Source organism: Haliotis cracherodii, unplaced genomic scaffold (genome assembly GCF_022045235.1).
Source record: "Haliotis cracherodii isolate W230 unplaced genomic scaffold, xgHalCrac1.p SCAF_24, whole genome shotgun sequence".
Lineage (NCBI taxonomy): Eukaryota > Metazoa > Mollusca > Gastropoda > Lepetellida > Haliotidae > Haliotis > Haliotis cracherodii.
Window position 1 is genome coordinate 10,282,945 of NW_027266280.1, and position 21,909 is coordinate 10,304,853.

Consider the following 21,909-nt stretch of genomic DNA (forward strand, 5'->3'; position numbering starts at 1 on the left):
TTCCTACTGGTGGAGTCAAAAGTCCTTAAAATCAGAAATGACGTTATCAGACTCTGCTTTCTTCAAGTTTGAGCACCGTCAGGTTTACCTCTCTTTCCAATCTGGTGACTAGAGATGGTCAATGAATTCAGAGCCACAACTTTCGTGTGTTTTCTCTCACAGTTGCCTAAGCAGATTAGCAGAATCCCTGAAAACCGAAAGCCATCGCAGGATGTAGTCTGTCTTACAGACCCTGATACAAATATATATCAAATACAGCCCATGCAAGTCTATAATGTTTGGCAAGTCTAGATCACTGCAGTATCATGAAGAGAGTCACTGGGCTCCTTTTTATAATACTTTTATTAAGATAACTGAACTGTTTTTTTTTTATGTAAGATGTGTTCATTTCAGAGACTAGATGTTAGTTTTCGCAGGATGAGGCGTTTCCAATACTTTGTTAACTGCTGATTGTGGTGAACCCAAGGCTTTTCCATGATTACAAAACACTGAAAGTCAGCTGCTTCAAAAAAGACGTAAATTCTCGCGAGATGATAATCCTTAAGCATTTCTGATCAGGACTCGGAAGCATGTCACGTGAAGTCTATACCTCAGAATGTTCTCATAAGAGATGCCAACTGTATTGGCTATGTCATTACTGGTGATAATCATATGTATTTATCAACATTTTCCTTAAAGGATTTCAGTTGAAGGTCTTCCTGATCTTGGAAGCGCCAGAGCTACAGATAAGCTGCGTATTTCCGTAAAATACCCCTCCCCACCACCCCCGAAACTATTTAAAACCCAATTACTTTCAGTTAACTTGCGTACAGAAACGCAGGCATTAAATGGAAAACGCAATGGTTTGAAAACAGCATGCGTAAATACCCAATGAAGCTTTTTAAGCATGTTTACAACAGAACAAATTTCTGAAACACAATTCCGAGCTAATTTACTTGCCAAGTCAAGCCTAAAATTTTCGAACTGTTATATCACATCTAAAACATCATTTCATTTTTTTTTATAAATCTCAAAATGTTTACTCATTTTGGGAAAAACCCAACAGAGTGATGAAGAGATGGGTGAAAAAATATTGGTTACCCAATGAAAAATGTAATAACCCCAAACCTTCGAGTAATAACTCATTTGCTCAAAAAGTTATCTGGAGCTCTCTCTATTCCCCTCCTGAACTCACAACCCACCTCGTACAGTGGTGGAAGAAGCAGCAGCATCTCCTAAGTTGACACCATGAGCTCAGCGGGCTGCAGCGTGTCACATTTGTCAAGTATCACCAATTTTGTCCATTTTCATCAACAGAGAATACCTCGTCATTTTTATGTCTACAGAACCCTGCTGTTTGGTTGAGTGTTTGGTTCTAATGCAGCTTGTATTGTTCTTAACACATGCAAACTTTTAGTGGTAAACATCATCCTTTGTAGGCTTTGAACTTCCAGCTACCCTCGAATGAAGGGATCAATGATAAATGTCAGCAGTGATACGAACATTGAAATTTCAGGACTGCTGAAGATGAGATTGGGTTGAACATCGCGTCCAAGATTATTGCATATATAGCGACGTGTGTGTGTGTGGTGTGTGTGCATGTGCGTGCGTGCGTGCGCAGACTGATGCCGATTTATTGTGCTAGCTCACTGAGACTTTCTACAATGTCATTATGACACAAATAACAAAGACTGAATCATTCTTCTATATTACATATAACTATTGCATAGATACATTATGTACATTACACACAGATGTATGGACACGATAACAGACTGCTAGGAAGTGATGAGGACTAAAACTAGATACATGGTTACCCACCGGAACAGTCGGTGGGATGCTAATGTCAGAAGTTGTCTTGTAGATGGGTACTGTTCTGTAGTGGGTATGGTATTGCCACTTTCAGCAATATTCCAGCAACATCAATTCAGGGGACACCAGCAATGGGCTTCACACATTGTACCCATGTGGAGAATCGAACCCAGGTCTTCAGAGTGATGAGTGAATGCTTTAACCACTAGGCTACCCCACCCACCCCTGTGGTCCTGTAAACATTCATGATTGCGGTCATGTACACTTACACTTCCTTCCAAGAGAAAATTATCATACTTGTAAATGCGCTGCATACATGTTTAAATTTAGCTGCCATGGAATAACATCAAATTATCTTGTGATTATTGCCAGAAATGTATCTACTGACCAGGGGCCCGTTCCACAAAGCGATCTTAGTGTTAAGACTGTCGTAAGCCTGTGTTAAAGCATAGGAGTTACAATCATCTTAGCACTAAGATCGCTTTGTGGAACGGGGCCCTGCCTTTCTGACATTACACATATATGTACATGTGGTCTTCTCCCAAACATACTGTCCAGACCATCCAAATCTCCTTGAGCCAGAGACTACTGCCAGAGGTGACCTTATTAAAGACCATGTTGGGAGACCAAATCAAACTGCCAAAACCAATTTTGAAAGCCATTTTGACAAATATCAGCCATCATGAACTTTTCTTATGCTCATAAAACATCCATAAACACGACTCCCAGATGGGTCGCACTTCAATGACATCTATAAACACGGCTCGCAGATGGGTCGCACTTCAATGACATCTATAAACACGGCTCGCAGACGGGTCGCACTTCAATGACATCTATAAACACGGCTCGCAGACGGGTCGCACTTCAATGACATCTATCAACATGGCTCGCAGACTGGCCGCACTTCATTGACATCCAGACATGTCAGTTAGCATGTATGAGCACTCAGACACATCTAACATTTCAATGGCAAGGAGTCTCGCATAGGTGGCATCTGTGGGTTGGCTTCCCGATGAATTTCACACTTCAATGACATCTGTAGACTTTCTAACGGATAAGTCTCACTACAATGGCATCAAGAAGCATGACTTGCCAATGAGAAACAGGAAACCTATGGGCTGGCTTCCCCTATGAATATCTCACACTTCGATGACACGTACAAGCACGACCCCCAACAACAACTCTCCAACTTCGATGGCACGTACAAGCACGACCCTCACCAACAACTCTCACACTACGATGGCACGTACAAGCACGACCCCCAACAACAACTCTCACACTTCGATGGCACGTACAAGCACGACCCCCACCAACAACACTCAGACTTCAATGGCATGTACAAGCACGACCCCCACCAACAACTCTCACACTTCGATGGCACGTACAAGCACGACCCCCACCAACAACACTCAGACTTCAATGGCATCAATCGTGTCCATGTCTTCCATTTCCAGCTCCTCTGGAGTCATGGAAGGTAAAATGTCTTCTCCATCAAACATGAACTTCAAGTAGGACAGTTCTGTTTTCACTTTGGTGGCGTAACTACTCATCAGCTTGCGGAGGGCCTGGTTCTGAAATACAGGGGAACAGAGTGAGTGAGTGAGTGAGTGAGCATGGTTTTACGCTGCTTTTACGCTGCTTTTAGCAATATTCCAGCAATATCGGGGGCCACCAGAAATGGGCTTCACACATTGTACCCATGTTAGGAATCGAAACCGGGTCTTTGGCGAGACGAGGGAACACTTTAACCACTAGGCTACCCGACCACCCCACATGGGAACAGTGGTGGCAGGACAGGGACATCATCAATAGTGGGATCAACAACCTGTCATCAAGTCAATGATGTTCTAATGAGCATGTAAGTGTATGGTTTCATGCCGCTTTTAGCAATATTCCAGCAATATCATGGCGGGGGACACCAGGAATGGGCTGCACACATTGTACTGAGGGGGAATCGAACCCGGGTCTTAGGTGTGACAAGAGAACGCTTTAACCACTAGGCTTCACCGCCATTCCTATTAAGATGTGTTGTTTAGCATTGTCAACGCCACTCAGCAATATTACAGCTGTATCATATGACAGCAGTCTAATCAAGCAAATAATCAAGGCTGGATCAAACAATCCAGTGACAAATATTGTGAGAAACGATCCACACAGAAAATGTAAATAATTTTGTCTAGTGTAAGCTGGACTACAAATGGAAGACCAGTGAGGTAAGGTTAACACTAGTAGAGGACTAGTCTTATGGAAAACGAATTTGAAACACATGCACACCGTGTCCCATGGCCACGGAGTTCAAGATTACAAGTTGCCTGTGTACCAACCTTGTTGACCTTGATGAGGATCTTGTTCTTCCTGTTGCTGCACTGGACGTACAGGGAGACGGCGTCCCTGGCCGGAATGTCCTCCCCCATGTCCAACATGCCCGGGCTGTACAGGTGGCAGTCTGGAAGCAGGACCACAATCACAGTCAGTCTTTGGGGTGCTACTACAGTTCTAGGACCTTAGCAGTGGACAGCCTTTTGTCCTCCATTGCCAGGACCTTAGCAGTGGATAGCCTTTTGTCCTCCATTGCCAGGACCTTATCAGTGGACAGCCTTTTGTCCTCCATTGCCAGGACCTTATCAATGGACAGCCTTTTTTCCTCAATTGCCAGGACCTTAGCAGTGGATAGCCTTTTGTCTTCCATTGCCAGGACCTTATCAATGGACAGCCATTTTGTCTTCCATTGCAAGGACCTCAGCAATGGACAGCCATTTTGTCTTCCATTGCAAGGACCTCAGCAATGGACACCCATTTTGTCTTCCATTCCCAGGACCTCAGCAATGGACACCCATTTTGTCTTCCATTGCAAGGACCTCAGCAATGGAAAGCCATTTTGTCTTCCATTGCCAGGACCTTATCAATAGACAGCCTTTTGTCCTCCATTGCCAGGACCTTATCAATGGACAGCCTTTTTTCCTCAATTGCCAGGACCTTAGCAGTGGATAGCCTTTTGTCTTCCATTGCAAGGACCTCAGCAATGGACAGCCATTTTGTCTTCCATTGCCAGGACCTCAGCAATGGACAGCCATTTTGTCTTCCATTGCAAGGACCTCAGCAATGGACAGCCATTTTGTCTTCCAGTGCAAGGACCTTAGCAGTGGATAGCCATTTTGTCTTCCATTGCCAGGACCTTAGCAGTGGATAGCCTTTTGTCTTCCATTGCCAGGACCTTATCAATGGACAGCCATTTTGTCTTCCATTGCAAGGACCTCAGCAATGGACAGCCATTTTGTCTTCCATTGCCAGGACCTCAGCAATGGACAGCCATTTTGTCTTCCATTGCCAGGACCTTATCAATAGACTGCCTTTTGTCTCCCATTCAAATTGGTTTGGGCTATGGTCAACATGTGGTAGCAAAGTAACATTGATTTCACATAGTTATCAAAGAGAGGAAATATTTGAAAACATTTTCATGTCCAAAAAAAAAATGCACATGCCCATGCACTAAATTTCTTCTGACGATTGAATAACTGGGATCTGCAGATTGTAGACATTTTCCACTTTGCTGAAATCAACATTCAAAGTATGGCAACTACGACAGATTTTGTTTGTTTGTTGTTAAACGCTGCACTCAGCAATATTCCACATATATGAGGGGGCACGGGTGGCCCAGTGGTCTAAGGCGCCGCGATTCGCTGTGCAGAGTTGCGTCCCTTGGGCACGCCAGAAACCTATGATTGTGGGTTCGAATCCCGGTTCGCCCCGATTATGTTTCTAGGTTTGTCAGCACCATACCCGTGCTCGTGGGTTTCAATGAAGTGGTAAACGTCTAAGACCTGCATCACTTCGGGCTTTCCTCCCACATTAAGCTGACACGCCGCGATATAACTGGAATACTGTTAAAAGCGGCGTTAAACCCAACTCACTCACTCCACATATATGACGACGATCTGTAAATTATCGTGTCTGGACCAGACAAACCAGTGATTGACACCACAAGCATTGATCTACACAACTGAGACACGATGACATGCAACCAAATAAGCGCACCTGACCACCTGATCCCGTTAGTCGCCTCTTGCGACAGGCATGGGTCAGCCGAAGAGCTACGACAGGCATGGTCCACTAGTGACCAGTGTGATGGACCTACCGATGATATCCGCGATGTGCAGGCTGATGCTGATGGGAGTGTCTGTGGGCAGGATGTTCCTGTCCGCCACCATGAAGAACAGATGATCCTCCTCCTCCTCAATGTCCCCAGCCAGCCTGGTCTTGATGCTTTGAAACGTGTCGGCCTGCAACACACGTGTACACTGTAAGCTTCTCAGAGCTTGTATTCTGGTAACTGGCAGTACTTGGTAACATTTCTCAGATACTAACAAATTTCAGTTGATCATGTTAATTTGTGCACTTCAATCAAAAGTGACTGCCTCCTAGATCTAGTGATAGAGCGTCATACCAAAAGACGTTATAAAATGGTACTTCTTGTTACCCTGTCTGGCGCTCGGCATTAAAGGGTAAAACAAAGACTGGTCGGCTCAGAGTCAGTATGCTGTGTCTATATCCTTATACCAAGTAATGCCTATCAAACAATTCATTGTTTTGTCCCCCAAACGGGGAAAACAACAACCCTTATGCGTTAGGAGAGTCCAGAATGAGAACACAGGCATCCATATTCAGACAGTCGTTCACCTTCCTCATGCTGTACTTGAAGATCTTGGACTTGTAGCGGATCTTGGCCGTCATGCTGGTGGTCTCGGGGGCGGGGCTGCTGAGGTGTCCCACAAGGACAAGGTCATCGTCCTCGGATGATGAGTGTTCCACTCGTATCGTGTCCTTCATTCCTTCCAGTGTCCTGATGGGAAACAAGCAAGGGCTTAACAACAACATGCAACAACAACAACAACAATGTACTTCTGAAGCATCAATTAGCTACAATGATTTGCTTGTTTGTTTGTTTGTTGTTTAACGCCGCACTCAAAAATATTCCAGCTATATGACGGCAGTCTGTAAATAATCGAGTCTGGACCAGACAATCCAGTGATTGATATCATGAACATCGAACCATGCAATTGAGATATGATGACATGCATCAACCAAGTCAGTGAGCCTGAACTGATGCTGTTAGTCGCCTTTTACGGCAAGTATGGGTTGCTGAAGACCTATTCTACACCGGATCTTCGTGGTTGAGCTACACTTGATAAAATAAAAGGATATGTCCATGAACTGCTGAACAGACGTTTCAAGTTCTGACATGAAACAGTCTTGTGATTCAAAGATCTTGATGTGAAACAGATGCAAGTTCCAGACATAGCTGAATATACTGTATGCTTTCAGTTGGGGTCTGGGACTTTAAAAGAGTTTCAATTTTTTTTATCTTAACGTTTCATCGCCAGGTGAAGTGAGGTGAAATGAAATGGGGTTCAATGTCGTGTCCAAGATTACTGCATTCACATAGCGATGAGCAAGCATGTGTGTGTGAGTGAGTATGGATTAACGCCGCTTTTAGCAATATTCCAGCAATATCACGACGGTGGACACCAGAAATGGGCTTCACATATTGTACCCATGTCGGGAATCGAAACCGGGTCTTCGGCATTACGAGCTAAAGCTTTAACCACTAGGCTACCCAACCGCACCGCATGTGTGTGTGGCTGCTTGTAGCTGTATGATGTTGTTGATTTGTTGTTTAACGCCGCACTCGGCAATATTCCAGCTATATGACGGCGGTCTGTATATAATCGAGTCTGGACCATACAATCCAGTGATTAATATCATAAGCATTGATCCGCGCAAGTAAGATCGATGACATGCATCAACCAAGTCAGCAAGTCTGACCACCCGATGCTGTTTGTTGCCTTTTACAACAAGCATAGTCACCTTTTACGGCAAGCATGGGTTGCTGAAGACCTATTCTACTCCGGAATCTTCACGGGTCTGTAGCTGTAGGAGTACAGTGTATGGTAAAACCACGACGAGCTTACCGGAGAGCCTTCTTCATGTGTCTGTTCATCCTGCGTGTCCTGGTGGGCTTCTGTTTCACTGTGGAGTCTGGGGTGGGAGGGGGGGTTGGCGAGCGGGAACGCACGAAGGACGACTCCGGTGTTGTGACATTGGTGCTGATAGCAGAATAAGTAAATGTTTAGCTTATACATGGGTAAGCATGGTAAGTCACTCATTAATTGTCAGGCTGCAACTTGTAGTATACTGACATCCTTAAATATCCACAAGTACAATTTATTATCCAAAGGGTTAGAAATAACCGAGTTCATAAAAATTGTATGTGCACTAGTGCAAATATCACTTCTCGCACACCTGTGTATTGTTTCCATCATCTGAATGGCATTGTTGACGACATTCAAATCTTATTGTGACGTATGGTCGGAATGACTTTACACTAGAAATGATGTCATAGCTGAAGATTGTTGACGTCATTCGACAAATTGGGGTTCTCTAGGACAGAGCCGGTGATCAGTGCATTTTTCTAAAGGGGAGCTTAAAAGTATTAAGAAATAATGGGTGATGAAAATATTATAACACTCACCCATGTCATACTAATTTTACAACCAATCAACAACCAATCAAAATGAAACTTCTGAATGCGAGTTGGGCATTCAATATTGCAGCCTCATCTGAGAGCAATCATTACAAATAATTCAATCCCAAGACTGTTATATCTTAGAAACTTATTCTGCATAACTCCTCAATACATTTACTGCTTTCTTTTGACAGAAATGAAGCTGTGAGGTTCAGATGAAGAAAATAGTTGTTCCAACTAGCTGTGAAGCAAGGCCCCATCACACAGCTTACATGACCACAAAAGTGATGATGTCAAGGAATCTTCACATTTCTGCTCGAAATGTAACATATGAAGACATAGTGGGGAGGCAGCTCTGCGAAGGGAGATCCCTGAGACAAAGTCATAGGAAAAGTATATAAATGTACAAAATATTTAGATTTTACTAAATGTTTTTTTAACTAATCCTGCAATACTCCTTAATGCATCTGAATCGGACAATAGGGTGGAGGGCATGCCTTCAGATGTGGTCAAGGTAGAAAACTTCAAAGTGTGTCAAGGTAGTCGTCAGACCACAGCCTCTGCGAAGACCGGCAACCACTTGACCAATCCGTTTCACGGAAATAACGACAGTATGAGGACCTCCAGGTAAAAACAGCAATAGAAAATAGTGTGCGCTCGAGTGTCTTCTAATGTCCATGATGGAGGAGGGAGGTGAGATGGCTGATGACCGGTCGAGCTGTCCGGCGAGTTGATTCTTGGCAATAAAGACCCAGCACACACCGAGATGAACTGAGGTCAACAAACCACTCTCTTGCCAGCCACCAAGGTGCGATCAAAATGAGAGCAAGGCGCCTTGACCTTCCACATCACCTTGGCAAGAAGTACAGGTGGCGAAAAAGCATATGCTCCTAGTCCTTCTCAATGGAGGTTGGTGGCAAAGAGGTTGATGCTGGGTTGACGATGTTGGGATGAGGCGCTGACATACAAGATGCAAGGCCTGAGAATGAAGCTTCTTCTCTGCGGGAGCCACCCTGTCTGGCTGGATAGAGTGTCTGCCAGAATGTTTCGACATCCGGGCAGGTGCTGGACCAGGAAGCGCAAACCCAAACAATCCACAAGATGAAAAAACCCAGAACATATCCTGGAGGAGGGCCTGTAAGTGTGTCGTCCCGATTACGCAGACACCACACCACTGTGATGATGTCATTAGAGATGGCGTGTTGAGTGTTCAGGAGGTCAGCTTTGCCAGTGGTGATATCACTAAAATTAGGGCTTCCAGCTCCAGACTCTTAATGTGCCATGTGTGCTGCATGGTGGACCAGAGCCCTGAAGCTGTCTGGTCCCGACCCTGCAAAGAGGCTTCTACGAATTGGTTTGACATTGGTGACAACCTCTGTTAACCCTGTTGAGGTCCTTCAGGGAAGAACGCCCTGCCCTGTTAGATCATTCAGGGAAGTTCTGGGAAACATGCTCCAGCTGTCATCACTTGAGACCCTGGCGTGGGTGTCAGATCTGATCGTTGAAGAGTGACGAAGCAGACCACAGTTGACGAGAATGTCAATGCTGGAACTCTGAATTCCAGTTAATCATGATTAGGTATCAAAGACGACAGGTGGTGTTAATCTCAGCGATAGCAACTTTTAGATGGTTACACATTTGGTCAATCTGGATTTGCTGGTAGTCGACAGTCAGGAAGCGATCAACCCGATTAATGTTGGTCTCAGATAAATCCTGGTCAATGGCCCATGAAGAGAAAACCAAGGCCGACAAGGGTTTCAGAGAGCGTCTGATCTCAGTCTCTAAGAAGGCAATATATGAATCTGGGATCTTGAGTGTAATAGACTTTGACGATCCTGTCATGTGCAGATCCTCATCCAAGACATGTGCATTGTTCGCCACCTTGAAAGCTGGGGAGAATGATAGTCTGGCAAAATCCTCATCTAGCGCTTTAACCAAGTCCTTAAGCATAGGATCAGGTTGGATAGCGGTGAAGGCGCCACCGCAGTCAAACGATCGGCCATCCAATCAGGCTGAGATGGGTGTCCGTCTCCAGCGATGTCTCATAGTTCAGTACAAAACATCCTACATCCTACAACTGAGAGCATCAGATGGGAGATCGCCTCATTGCATGGCACTAGGAACGTGAGGCCTGGGGGAAGTGGCGGGTGACGCAGAACCACGTGATGTCCCAGCTGTAGCAGGACTCACAGAAGGTGCTGTAGTCTCAGTAGGTGCTTGGAGAGCAGGAGCTGTTGGTGCTAAGGTTGGTTGGTTTGTTTGTTGTTTAACGCCGCACTCAGCAATATTCCAGCTATATGACGGTGGTCTATAAATAATTGCATCTGGACCAGGCAATCCAGTGATCGATTTCATGAGCATCAATCCATGTAATTGGGATTGATGACATGCATGAACCAAGTCAGCAAGCCTGACCACCCGATCCCGTTAGTTGCCTCTTACGACAAGCATAGTGGCTTTTTACGCCAAGTATGGGTTGCTGAAGACCTATTCTACCCCGGGTCTTTAGGGGTCTCGGTGCTAATGTAGTCTGAGAGGCTGGAGGCACTGGCTGATAGGCGGACGCCAGCACAGGATACATGTTACGCAAAAGTTGTTGGAACATGGACTGCATAAAAAGTCCATGTAGGGTCTCTGTAATGGTGCTGCCGTCTGCTGGTACATGAGAAGTGCTGGCAGGAACTGGGGAGGCGCAGGCAGAAATTGACCCTGTGGGGCAGATGTCATGGAGGAGCCAAAAGGGGCAGGAGGACTACCACCATTTTCAGTCTAAGTCAAAGTTGTTGCCATGGAAACTCGAAAAATAAAAAAAATTTAAATCCCAAACTATCAAAAGGCACCAGTTCACCACTAGACCTATCTATGTGCCAAGTTTGGTGAAGAAATATGGTACGGTTTTCAAGATCTGCTCCGGAAACGAGGACTACTGCCATTTTCAGTCTAAGCCAAAGTTGTTGCCATGGAAACTTGAAAAATAATTTCTTAAAAAATCCCAAACTATCAAAAGGCACAAGTTCACCACTAAACCTATCTATGTGCCAAGTTTGGTGAAGAAATATAGTATGGTTTTCAAGATCTGCTCCGGAAAGGAAATGTGACGGACGGACGGAAGGACAGCACCCATTCCTATATCCCCTTTCCACTTCGTGGCGGGGGATAATAATCAACAGATTACACAAATTTGCAAGACAAATTTATTGATACAACAAGAGTGTCTGTGAAGATTCCTTTACGTCATCACTTCGTGAGCTGTGCGATAGGGCCTACTTCACAACTGCTCGGAAAGCTTTTTTCTTCAGGTTGACCTCACACAGCTTTGTGTCTGTCCAAAACAGTAAATGCACTAAGGAGAAATGCAGGACAAGTTAACATTTAGCATAAGAGGATGCTATCACTCACCAATCCAGGTCATCCTTGCTGTCATCCAGTGTTATTGAGGGCACTCTCCTGTCAGTCTTCACATCCTGCTTTGGTTTCTCAACTGGCAACAGGAACACATCATATTTACCTATTTGTGAACTTTGTGACAGAGATAGAACTAAACTCAAACGCTAAACTAGCTGGGTAAAGAAACTATGCCTTTGTAATGTTAAAGCAATGGGGAAGTTGTACTGCCTGCAGGAACTTGTTCTCGCCCGGGCTAGAAGGCATGTGTGTTCTGATGCTGTGTGAGATGTACATGATACATACATGATATACAGTGTTCGAAGCTAAGCAAGTTGGTAAAGTCATACTTGTCATAACCCTGATGTAAAAAACTAAAAAAGCGGGAGGTCTCAATAATTGAATACAAGAGCCGACAACTCTAAGGCCCCCTTCCCACAACCCTTACCCTTAGCTATTGGACTACTTAATTACAAGTGATGATAAGAATGCAGGTCGATCAGGGCCCTGGTTTTAACTTGACTGTCACCACACACTGAGCAGGCTGACCAACAGCGAAAAAAGAGGAAAAAATTAGCTTCAATAAATTCAATAAACGTAAGTGAATCATATTTGTTGGCCAAGAATCATTATAATCATCATATAATCTTGACAATCATCATGCTATCAAATGGGGTCAGTAACCGGGGCAATGTCCTTACATGTAATTCAAATCTAGTATTGCCACAAAATTATTTTGTTTGTTGTTTAACGCAGCACTCAGCAAAATCTCACCCAAGTGTCTTTTGATATCAAATATATCAACACTCGTATATATATTTGATATCAAAAGGCACTCGGGTGAGATTCTCTATATGATGATGAGAGTGAGTGAGTTGGTTTTAATGCCGCTTTTAACAGTATTCCAGTTTAACATGCTTAATTTGGGAGGAAAGCCCGAAGTGATGCAGGTCTAAGACGTTTACCATTTCGGTGAAACCCACGAGCACGGGTATGGTGCTGACAAACCTAGAAGCATAATCGGGGTGAATCGGGATTCGAACCCACAATCATAGGTTTCTGGCGTGCCCAAGGGATGCAACTCTGTACAGCGAATCGCGACGCCTTAGATGACTGGGCCACCTGTGCCCCCTGATAGCAATGTAACCATGGTAACAGCAATCCCATGCATGAAAACTTTCTGTGAAGGAGTTGGCTTAACGCCGCAATGAGTGAGTGTGTGTGTGTTTGTTGTTTAACGCCGCGCTCTGCAATATTCCAGCTATATGACGGCGGTCTGTAAATAATCGAGTCTGGACCAGACAATCCAGTGATTGACATCATGAGCATCAATCCACGCAATTGGGATACTATGACATGCATCAACCAAGTCAGCGAGCCTGACCATTCAATCCCGATAGTCGCCTCTTACAACAAGCATGGTGGCCTTTCAGCCAAGCATAGTTTGCTGAATATCTATTCGAACCAAGATCTTCACGGGTGTATTGCCACATAAAATCAGCCTCACCTATTGGCGTTTCCTCTTCATCCTTATCTATGCAGAGTTGAAGCCTGCCTGACTTCAAGTCCTCCAAACACTTCGTGACTCGAGTCGAGTACACAGACACTTGTTTCTTGGGTAGCACTGGCGGGACAGTTGTTGGGTTAGAGGCTAGTATGCTGCGGACAGACCTTGTGGATCGGGTTTTGCGAATCTTTGGGGGAGAATCAGCATCAGAGCTGTCACTGTCTGACTCGGAGAGAACATTCTGTAATGAAAACAATGTCCATACAACACAAGACAAGCAGGACACATTGGACTCCAATAAATATCTTGATAGCAATTCGAGTGTGAGTGAGTTGGGTTTTACGCCGCTTTTAACAGTATTCCAGTTATATCGCGGCGTGTCAGCTTAATGTGGGAGGAAAGCCTGATGCAGGTCTCAGACGTTTACCACTTTGGTGAAACCCACGAGCACGGGTATGGTGCTGACAAACCTAGAAACATAATCGGGGCGAACCGGGATTGGAACCCACAATCATAGGTTTCTGGCGTGCCCAAGGGACGCAACTCTGCACAGCGAATCGCGGCGCCTTAGACTGGGCCACCTGTGCCCCCTGATAGCAACGTAACCATCGTAACAGCAATCCCATGCATGAAATCTGGGATACGAGAGTACTTGTGATTTACTAAAGGTCTGTCCCAGTGTTCCCGTTTACCAGTAACTACCAGTATTTTACCTGTAAACATGGTAAAGTTAGGCATGGTCCGGTAATTCATGTGGACTTGCAAAAAAGTACCTTATAAATCTTTGTTGTTGAATCTTGTCACTGAACTTTGTGTGAGTATCATACAGATCTAACTAAACTATGCTAAACGCTGCTATGAACAGTATTCCAGCTTAACGTGGGAGGAAAGCCTGAAGTGATGCAGGTCTAAGATGTTCAGCACTTTGGTGAAACCCACGAGCATGGGTATGGTGCCGACAAACTTGGAATCATTCTGTCCGAACAGGGATTGGAACGTGTCCAAGGGACTAGCTCCAGGTTTCTGGCGTGCCCAAATCAAGCCCAGGCCTTTGGTATGACATTTTAACTCACACAAAAGTGAAGCGGATAGCCTAACAGTCAAAGGCTTTATAGCATTCACCAACACTAATGCACCCGTCAGAGTGGGCCTAGTTCTGGATATATAATGCTCATGAAAACAAGTGTTTTTTATTAAAAATCATTACATCTAAGTCACGTATTATAAGTACACCATACTCTTAACTGCACACGATGACTACATTATGTGGATATATTTACAACACAATATGACAAGATTTGTAAAACGGGGGTACACTTAGATGTGGTCTGGGTACAGTATTACAAATCGTTTGCCATATTGTTTTGTTCCCAGACCACATCTAATTTGTAATATTGTTACCAGGGAAAATTTTGATGGTAAACCAATTGAGAGTGACCCTATCAATGAATGCTGTGTTTTTCTGTCATTTATCACAAATTCAACATACCCTTCAAAATTTTGTGATAAATGACTGGATCAAAAACACTCACTACACTCGTTCCTTCTGAATGCTTGTTGACAGCCAACGAGTTCTGTAACAGATCTGCACATTCACACTATCTGTCGTGGTCTGCATGATATACCGGTTTGGTTCCATTTAAAATGTACCAGGTTCTCATAATGATGCAAACTTTAAGGGGATTGTGTCTTTTTTGTAATTTGTGTGGATATTTCTATTTAACGTGTGTACATATTCCATAGTTTTCTACATATTCTCACGGTTTTCAATGGAAAGTTGGTTGGTTTGTTTTATTTTACGCCGCACTCAGCAACATTCCAGCCATATGACCGAGGTCCAAGTCTGAACCAGACAATCCAGTAATTGATGTCATGAGCATCAATCCACGCAATAGGGATAGATGACATGCTTCAACTAAGTCAGCGTGCCTGCCCCCTCCAATCACGTTAGTCGCCTCTTACGACAAGCATAGTCGTCTTTTACAGCAAGCATGGGTTGCTGAAGACCTACACTACTCCAGATCTTCATGGGTCATGGAAGGCCAATTGAAAGTAAAAACCTACATTTCTGCTTGTTCTAGCTTCACTAAATAATTCAATCCCAGACATGAGGAGGTCAAGGTGCCAGACATTTCAACAATACAGACACTGTCTATTTTCTGCTTCTAATTTATGCTGTCGGCCTAGGGGCCTAACTCATCAACTGCGTCGACATTTTGGCGACATGCCCTTCATATTTGTGATAGTACGAGCTCTGAAAGCAGCCACCATAGATCTAGGCCATGTATTAGTATTTACGTAAATCTTTTGAGACACAAAGTGACATTAGATCCTTTAAGGCCTAAAGGGTATATTTAATTCAAAATATGACAATGTCAAACAAAAGAATAACGCATACAAACTGGACCACTGACCATATCTCTGCTTTCCAGAGGTAACCTGTCTCCCATATTGTTTCTTTCAAAATGACGATTAGCGCCAGTTTCTTAAAAAGTGTAACTGAAGAATCACTGGATACGGATTAAGAATCATCGCTCAAAGCCAAGCCGTTACATAATATTTCTGGCCTATAAGAATGTTTAAATTTCGTATGCGTCCATATGATTAATCGTCAAAAAAGCAGTCTAAAATGGAAAAGAAACAAATCGGATTTAGGATGCGGAAAATAATTTGTCATATACAAACAATTTAAATCACTTTTTTAAATTTATTTGTTATTTTAATCGTCTTGTCAGAAGGAATAGTGTTCACTACAATGTACGTTGTTTATATAAATATACAGAGATAGTGATCATATTAATGATCATTCATAATCATTGTTTTCAAGATTATGTTGATTTGTACTTACGACTGTACTTTTCTACTGTACATTGTTGCAATTGTCAAATGCGATTAATACATAACAATTAAAAGAAAACGTTTGAAGCAGTTTGAAGATTGGAAGCCACGCTGAAATCATCTTGGATCGAAGAGAACAGCATGATTGTCGCATAGATCAGCGAAGGCTCGTGCAGATAAAAAGCTCGTGCAGTTTCACGTGCACGTGAATCTGTAAGTGTGCGCTGATTGGCTGGAGACCTGTTCAGCTCTTGGGGATTGAGATATTTCCACTGTCGTCACAGCCAAGCGTGGTCAAGTTATAATGGTAAGTCATGACTAGTCTTGTTGGGCATGCATTAATACTATGCCATTAATGTTTTTTTTGGGGGGTGGGGTATAGTCAAAAGCTTTTGCATGTTGTTGTGTATGCTTGTCATGGCGAAAAGACCCTGGTTCGAGTGTTTCTAAATTGTGCCAGGTAGCCCATGTTTTATTTCTTTTCTTCCTGTTCTTCCTGGTTGGTGAAAAAAATGTGACCAACCATGAGATAAGGGACCTTATGGGAGAAAAGCCACTTTTTGACTTTCATAATATTTTAAAACTGAAGCATTTTCGGAACACAAAAAAATACAATTTGGAACTTAGTACCGATTTAAATTCCATTGAGCACCTGTGTGACGAGATTCAAAGACGGCTGAATGACGTCCGACCAAAGCAGACAACTGCAGCTGAACTGCGTCAGGCGTTCCTCAGTGTGGGCACAAGTGCCAATGGCCTTCATCAACCGGAACATCCACTTCATGTATCGACGGTGCACTGCAGTCATCAATGCACATGGCGGACACACGAGATACTTGTGATGCCATTTTCTCAGACTAGTGAGTACTAGTGTTTCACCTTAAGAACATTTGACAATTTAATTTCAACCTTGATGATCAGTTTTGACAAGTTATATCTTTTTAATGTCTCAAAGTATGCTTACAGTGTTTCGACAAATAAGGCTTCCCATATATCTATCCATGGTGACGTTTCTTTTGCGGTTAAGTATTTTTATAAAAAAACGGGATCGGGTGGTCAGGCTCGCTGACTTGAATGAAGCATGTCATCGATCACAATTGCATGGATCGTTACTTGTGACATTCAGTCATGTTAAGAAGGACGGCACTACATACTGAAAAACATGGTCAGTTTTAATTACATTTAAAAAACGGACACAGCTTACACAATATCGTCCAATCACAGCTCCCAGGTTTCACTACATGCTCTATCTGCATACTGCGGAAGCTGCTGGTCGAACTGATTCTGATGTGGCGTTGTGGAACCTGTACCTGCACAAAGCTAATGCGTAATGTATTTATTGTATCATAATATATATATATCAACGGAAATCACTGTGCTTTATGTAAAGTTCAATAAAAGCTGCTCATCAGGTGCTTGTAAAAGCACGTTTGTTTAACCGTGAATGAGGGTTCTGAGGCCACTGAAAATCGCATTCGACGCGTCGTGGATATGTTACAAACAGAAATGGTGCAAAACGAAGAAAGACACTTTAATGTCCATCGACACACAGTATTTCTTTTGGAGACGTAATCTCCAGCAAGCAACTCCATTGAAACACCGACCTGTGAAGATTCCGGGGTAGAATAGGTCTTCAGCAACCCATGCTTGCCGTAAAAAGGTGACTCTGCTTGTCGTAAAAGGCGACTAATGGGATTGGGTGGTTAGGCTTGCTGACTTGGTTGATGCATGTCATCGATCCCAATTGAGTGGATCGATGCTCATGATATCAATCACTGGATTGTCTGGTCCAGAATCGATTACGTACAGACCGCCGTCATATAGCTGGAATATTGCCGAGTGCGGCGTTAAACAAACCAAACCAAAAAACCCATTGAAATACCACGGGCCGGGGCCGGGGCCGGTGACGTGACGTCTACAAGACAACCATTTTCGGTTTTTTTTCCCACATACTGAATCTATACAAAACAGCCACATAAACAGCTGACAAATCCTTGGTTGAGTCCAAAGAGTGGCAGATCCGAACGCAACCGGTTGAGGGAGCGCAACAACCGGGCCTGACGTCCAGCCATACGCCAAATGTTGCCTCCACGTCACCGTCAGGTGTTGCCATCTTGGTGTAGACAGCGTCCGAGGTTCAGAAGACGACACTGGGACAGGAAACTGTTCAGATGAGTCCAGGTTTCATCTGGACCGATGGTCGTGCAAAGGTCTACAGGCGTCCAGTTGCTGGGTGGAAGTGTACTGGTTTGGGGTGAACACAAATCATCATTGGAAATGGCAATTTTATTGGCCTACACTGCAGGGACATCGTTCGAGATCATGTATTACCCTTTGTTCATTTACAGGGACGTAACGACACACTGCAGCAGGATAATGCCCGCCCACATGTTGCACCTGTTGTACAACACTTCTTTGAGGCAGCATAACAATGCTGTACTCCATGGCCGAATGTTTCTCCAGACTTCTCCCCGATAGAACGTGTCTGGGATGAGACGGAGAGACGCCTACGACAGGACCAGAACTAGTCGGTAACGCTAGCTCAGTTGGTACAGTCTTTGACATTTTTATGAGGCACAGTTACTTTATTCCGCCAGTATACAAGGTTCAACAACGAGGTAAGATAAAGATTTGTTTTGCTGGACATTAAAATTTAGCTATGTTCATCAGAAAAATCTTCATAATCGACATTAATATATCGGGCAATGCATTCTGAATTAAAACGTAAGTCGTCATACACTGGACATTTAAGAACATACATTTCATCCTTAATAGTTGTCAAAGACGCGCGCTGTATTAATAGAAAATAACTGCATTGGAATGTGATACTTCAACAAGATGTAAATGAAGTGTGGCAAGTGCGGGTTGGAATCCCGGACGGGACTCAACCCAAAAAAGTACGAGAATCTGTACTTTACTAAGAAAGTGTTATCCCAAATATAACATTTGTTAAAGATGTAAATGAGATTAGAAACTGCTCGAACATAACCCATGCATTTCTTGATCACTAGAACGACAGTCCACATTTGGTAAATCAATGGGAGGGTTAACACAAATGTTTGTTTTCATTTTCCAAAAAGGATCAAACGTATAAACGCCTTAAGTGTAACTTTGTAACCTACGTCGACCTGGAAAGTAATCGCAAGCATACAGGTTGGCTAGAAAGCATGGAATTCAGACCCCGAAATTGGCCAGAGAACTTTTCGTAGCTTTAACGTCCTCAATAGAAGGCTGGGGTGGCCCAGTCGTCTGAGGCGCCGCGATTCGTTGTGCAGAGTTGCGTCCCTTGGGCACTCCAGAAACCTATGATTGTGGGAATCGAATCCCGGTTCGCCCCGATTATGTTTCTAGGTTTGTCAGCACCATACCCGTGCTCATTGGTTTCACCGAAGTGGTAAACGTCTGAGACCTGCATCACTTCGGGCTTTCCTCCCACATCAAGCTGACACGCCGTGATATAACTGGAATACTGTTAAAAAGCGGCGTTAAACCCATACCACTCACTCACTCACTCAACAGAAGGCTGGATGATGAACTTGAAATGAACGTTTTCTTTTGTGCAAACCATTTCAATACGTTTCTTTAAAACTACATTTATCTTTCATACGTAATTATTTCAATGTTTCCAAAGTGTACCGAAAATCTCGCCATTGTGTGTTTAATGTATACAGCAAACACTGCACCCTCAGGGCAGTACCCTCAATCCCTGGGCTATCTATAACCTACGTAGCCGGATCTTACGTATGTTCATGTGCGTAGGTCACTGACCTTGCTCCATGTTATTAATGCCACTACAAAACCTAACGGGCCCAGATCGACAGAAACGTACGGATTGTATGGCTAGTCGTGGCGTCGGCCTCACTAACGACTACGCCGATGGTGAAGAATTGCCGTCCGACTTCCTGCCTATGGGAATGAATGGCTTTATTCCAGAGAATTGAAGACTTGCAGTGAAATTACAAATTACATTCTATTTTTTTTACAATACAAACATCAAGCACTGATAATTTCATAATCGGTATTTGGCAAACCCAAAGTCAAGAAGTTTTAGTTGTTGTTAACCACCGAGTAAACGGTTAACATGTCGTCGTCCATCACAATCTTCAACATGTAGGTTGTCAAATTTGTAAAAGTCATCTCCACGTGTTTAACGCCACACTCAGCAATATTCCGGCTATATGACGGCGGTCTGTATATAGTCTGGACAATCCAGTGATTGATGACATGAACATCAATGTACGCAAATTGGAATACGATGACATGCATCAACAAAGTAAACGAGCCTGACCACCCGATCCCGTTAGTCACCTTACGACAAGCATGTAGGCAAATTGGAATACGATGACATGCATCAACAAAGTAAACGAGCCTGACCACCCGATCCCGTTAGTCACCTTACGACAAGCATGTAGGCAAATTGGAATACGATGACATGCATCAACAAAGTAAACGAGCCTGACCACCCGATCCCGTTAGTCACCTTACGACAAGCATGGGTTTCTGAAGACCCCTTCGGGAATGCAACATCCGGGTCCTGTCATGGCCCTCCAGATTTAAACCAAATAGGAACATTTGAGATGCACTGGATCAACGAATCGAGTCTGGACAAGACAATGTCAATCACTGGATTGTCTGATTCAGACTCGATTATTTACAGACCGCCTTCATATAGCTAGATTATTGCTGTGTGCGGCGTGAAACAACAAATAAAAATTAAAAACACTGCGAGCACGTCGGCAGCCACAGCAGAACCTCCGACAGTTGGCACAAGCCCTGCAGGCAGAGTGGGGGACATTCCGCAGACAACACGTTGGGATCCCATTGCTTCCACAGGTCGATTTCAGTCGGTTTGGGACTGTAATGGTGGCCATACAATATATTGAGCACAGATGACCTAATCCTTGAAATCTACCGTTCCATGTGTGCCATATGGAGTCTGGGTCGATGAGAATGTGTACTAATTTTGAACAATAGATTATCCTCTGTTGATTAATAAATCTAACATTATTTTTGCGTGTTTTTTTGTTGTTTTTTTGCAAATTTTATTTTTTTCAACTGGATTTGTATGCTCATGTATAACGTTATATATACTAGATATAAATAATAGCTTGCCGTAAATGACGTAAACTGACGTCCATCTTCCCGAGGCAAGGGAGTTAACTGACTTAAAAAGTCCAGTTTCCACCCTTGCCGAACTTGGCTGGAATTCCTGGGGTCAATCGTAGCGCCACCAGTGGCTATTACGAGTTATGTCCTTTCTATGCCTCTCCTATTGACCAATCAGATTCAACCTCTCGTATCACTTGCATTTGCTTCAAACAAAACGGTGGCGCCTAGTCAAGACGATCTGATCGATAATCAACATCTATATTGTGACAAAACGAGTCTTACATCGCGAAGTGCATCAAATCACGTGAGCACCTTGATTAAAAACATGAAAAGATTTAGAAAATATCTGTTGACAACGAGTTAGCGGTGAACCATGCTTTGCAAATCCTGCAGTCGACTGAAATCTGCATGAGACTTTACGGACCGGATTTCGATTTCGTTGCGCGATTTCGATTGGACTATGCAGAGACTCGTTAGCCAGCCAAAATGTAACACCATAATCTCAGCCTACTTCGGCAAGGGTGGAAACTGGCCTTTTATAGTCAGTTAACTCACTTGCCTCGGGAAGATGACTGACGTCAAAGGGCCACAGGTTAGACAAGAAGAAAGAAAAGGGGGCATGACTCCGCTGTGCTTTGCACTAGTTCATTGTAACTCTGGTCACTTGGTGAGAATTAGATGTGGATAAGGACTATATTTTTTTGTGATGTTTTGTACACGAGAAACCAAACTATTCCAACACAAATAACGATATTGT

General features: G+C 43.7%; 1 protein-coding gene across 1 annotated transcript; it reads right to left on the minus strand.

Moving 5' to 3' along the window:
• Positions 1 to 1,625: 1,625 nt before the first annotated feature.
• On the minus strand, positions 1,626 to 15,653 carry LOC139472330 (NFATC2-interacting protein-like). Its single transcript, XM_071254783.1, has 8 exons — positions 15,620 to 15,653; positions 13,206 to 13,446; positions 11,714 to 11,795; positions 7,761 to 7,895; positions 6,469 to 6,631; positions 5,927 to 6,071; positions 4,116 to 4,237; positions 1,626 to 3,362 (listed from the first exon to the last, which is right to left on the minus strand). The coding sequence occupies exons 1-8, from the start codon at positions 15,620 to 15,622 to the stop codon at positions 3,201 to 3,203; spliced, it is 1,053 nt and encodes a 350-aa protein (XP_071110884.1). The 5' UTR covers positions 15,623 to 15,653; the 3' UTR covers positions 1,626 to 3,200.
• Positions 15,654 to 21,909: the final 6,256 nt, after the last annotated feature.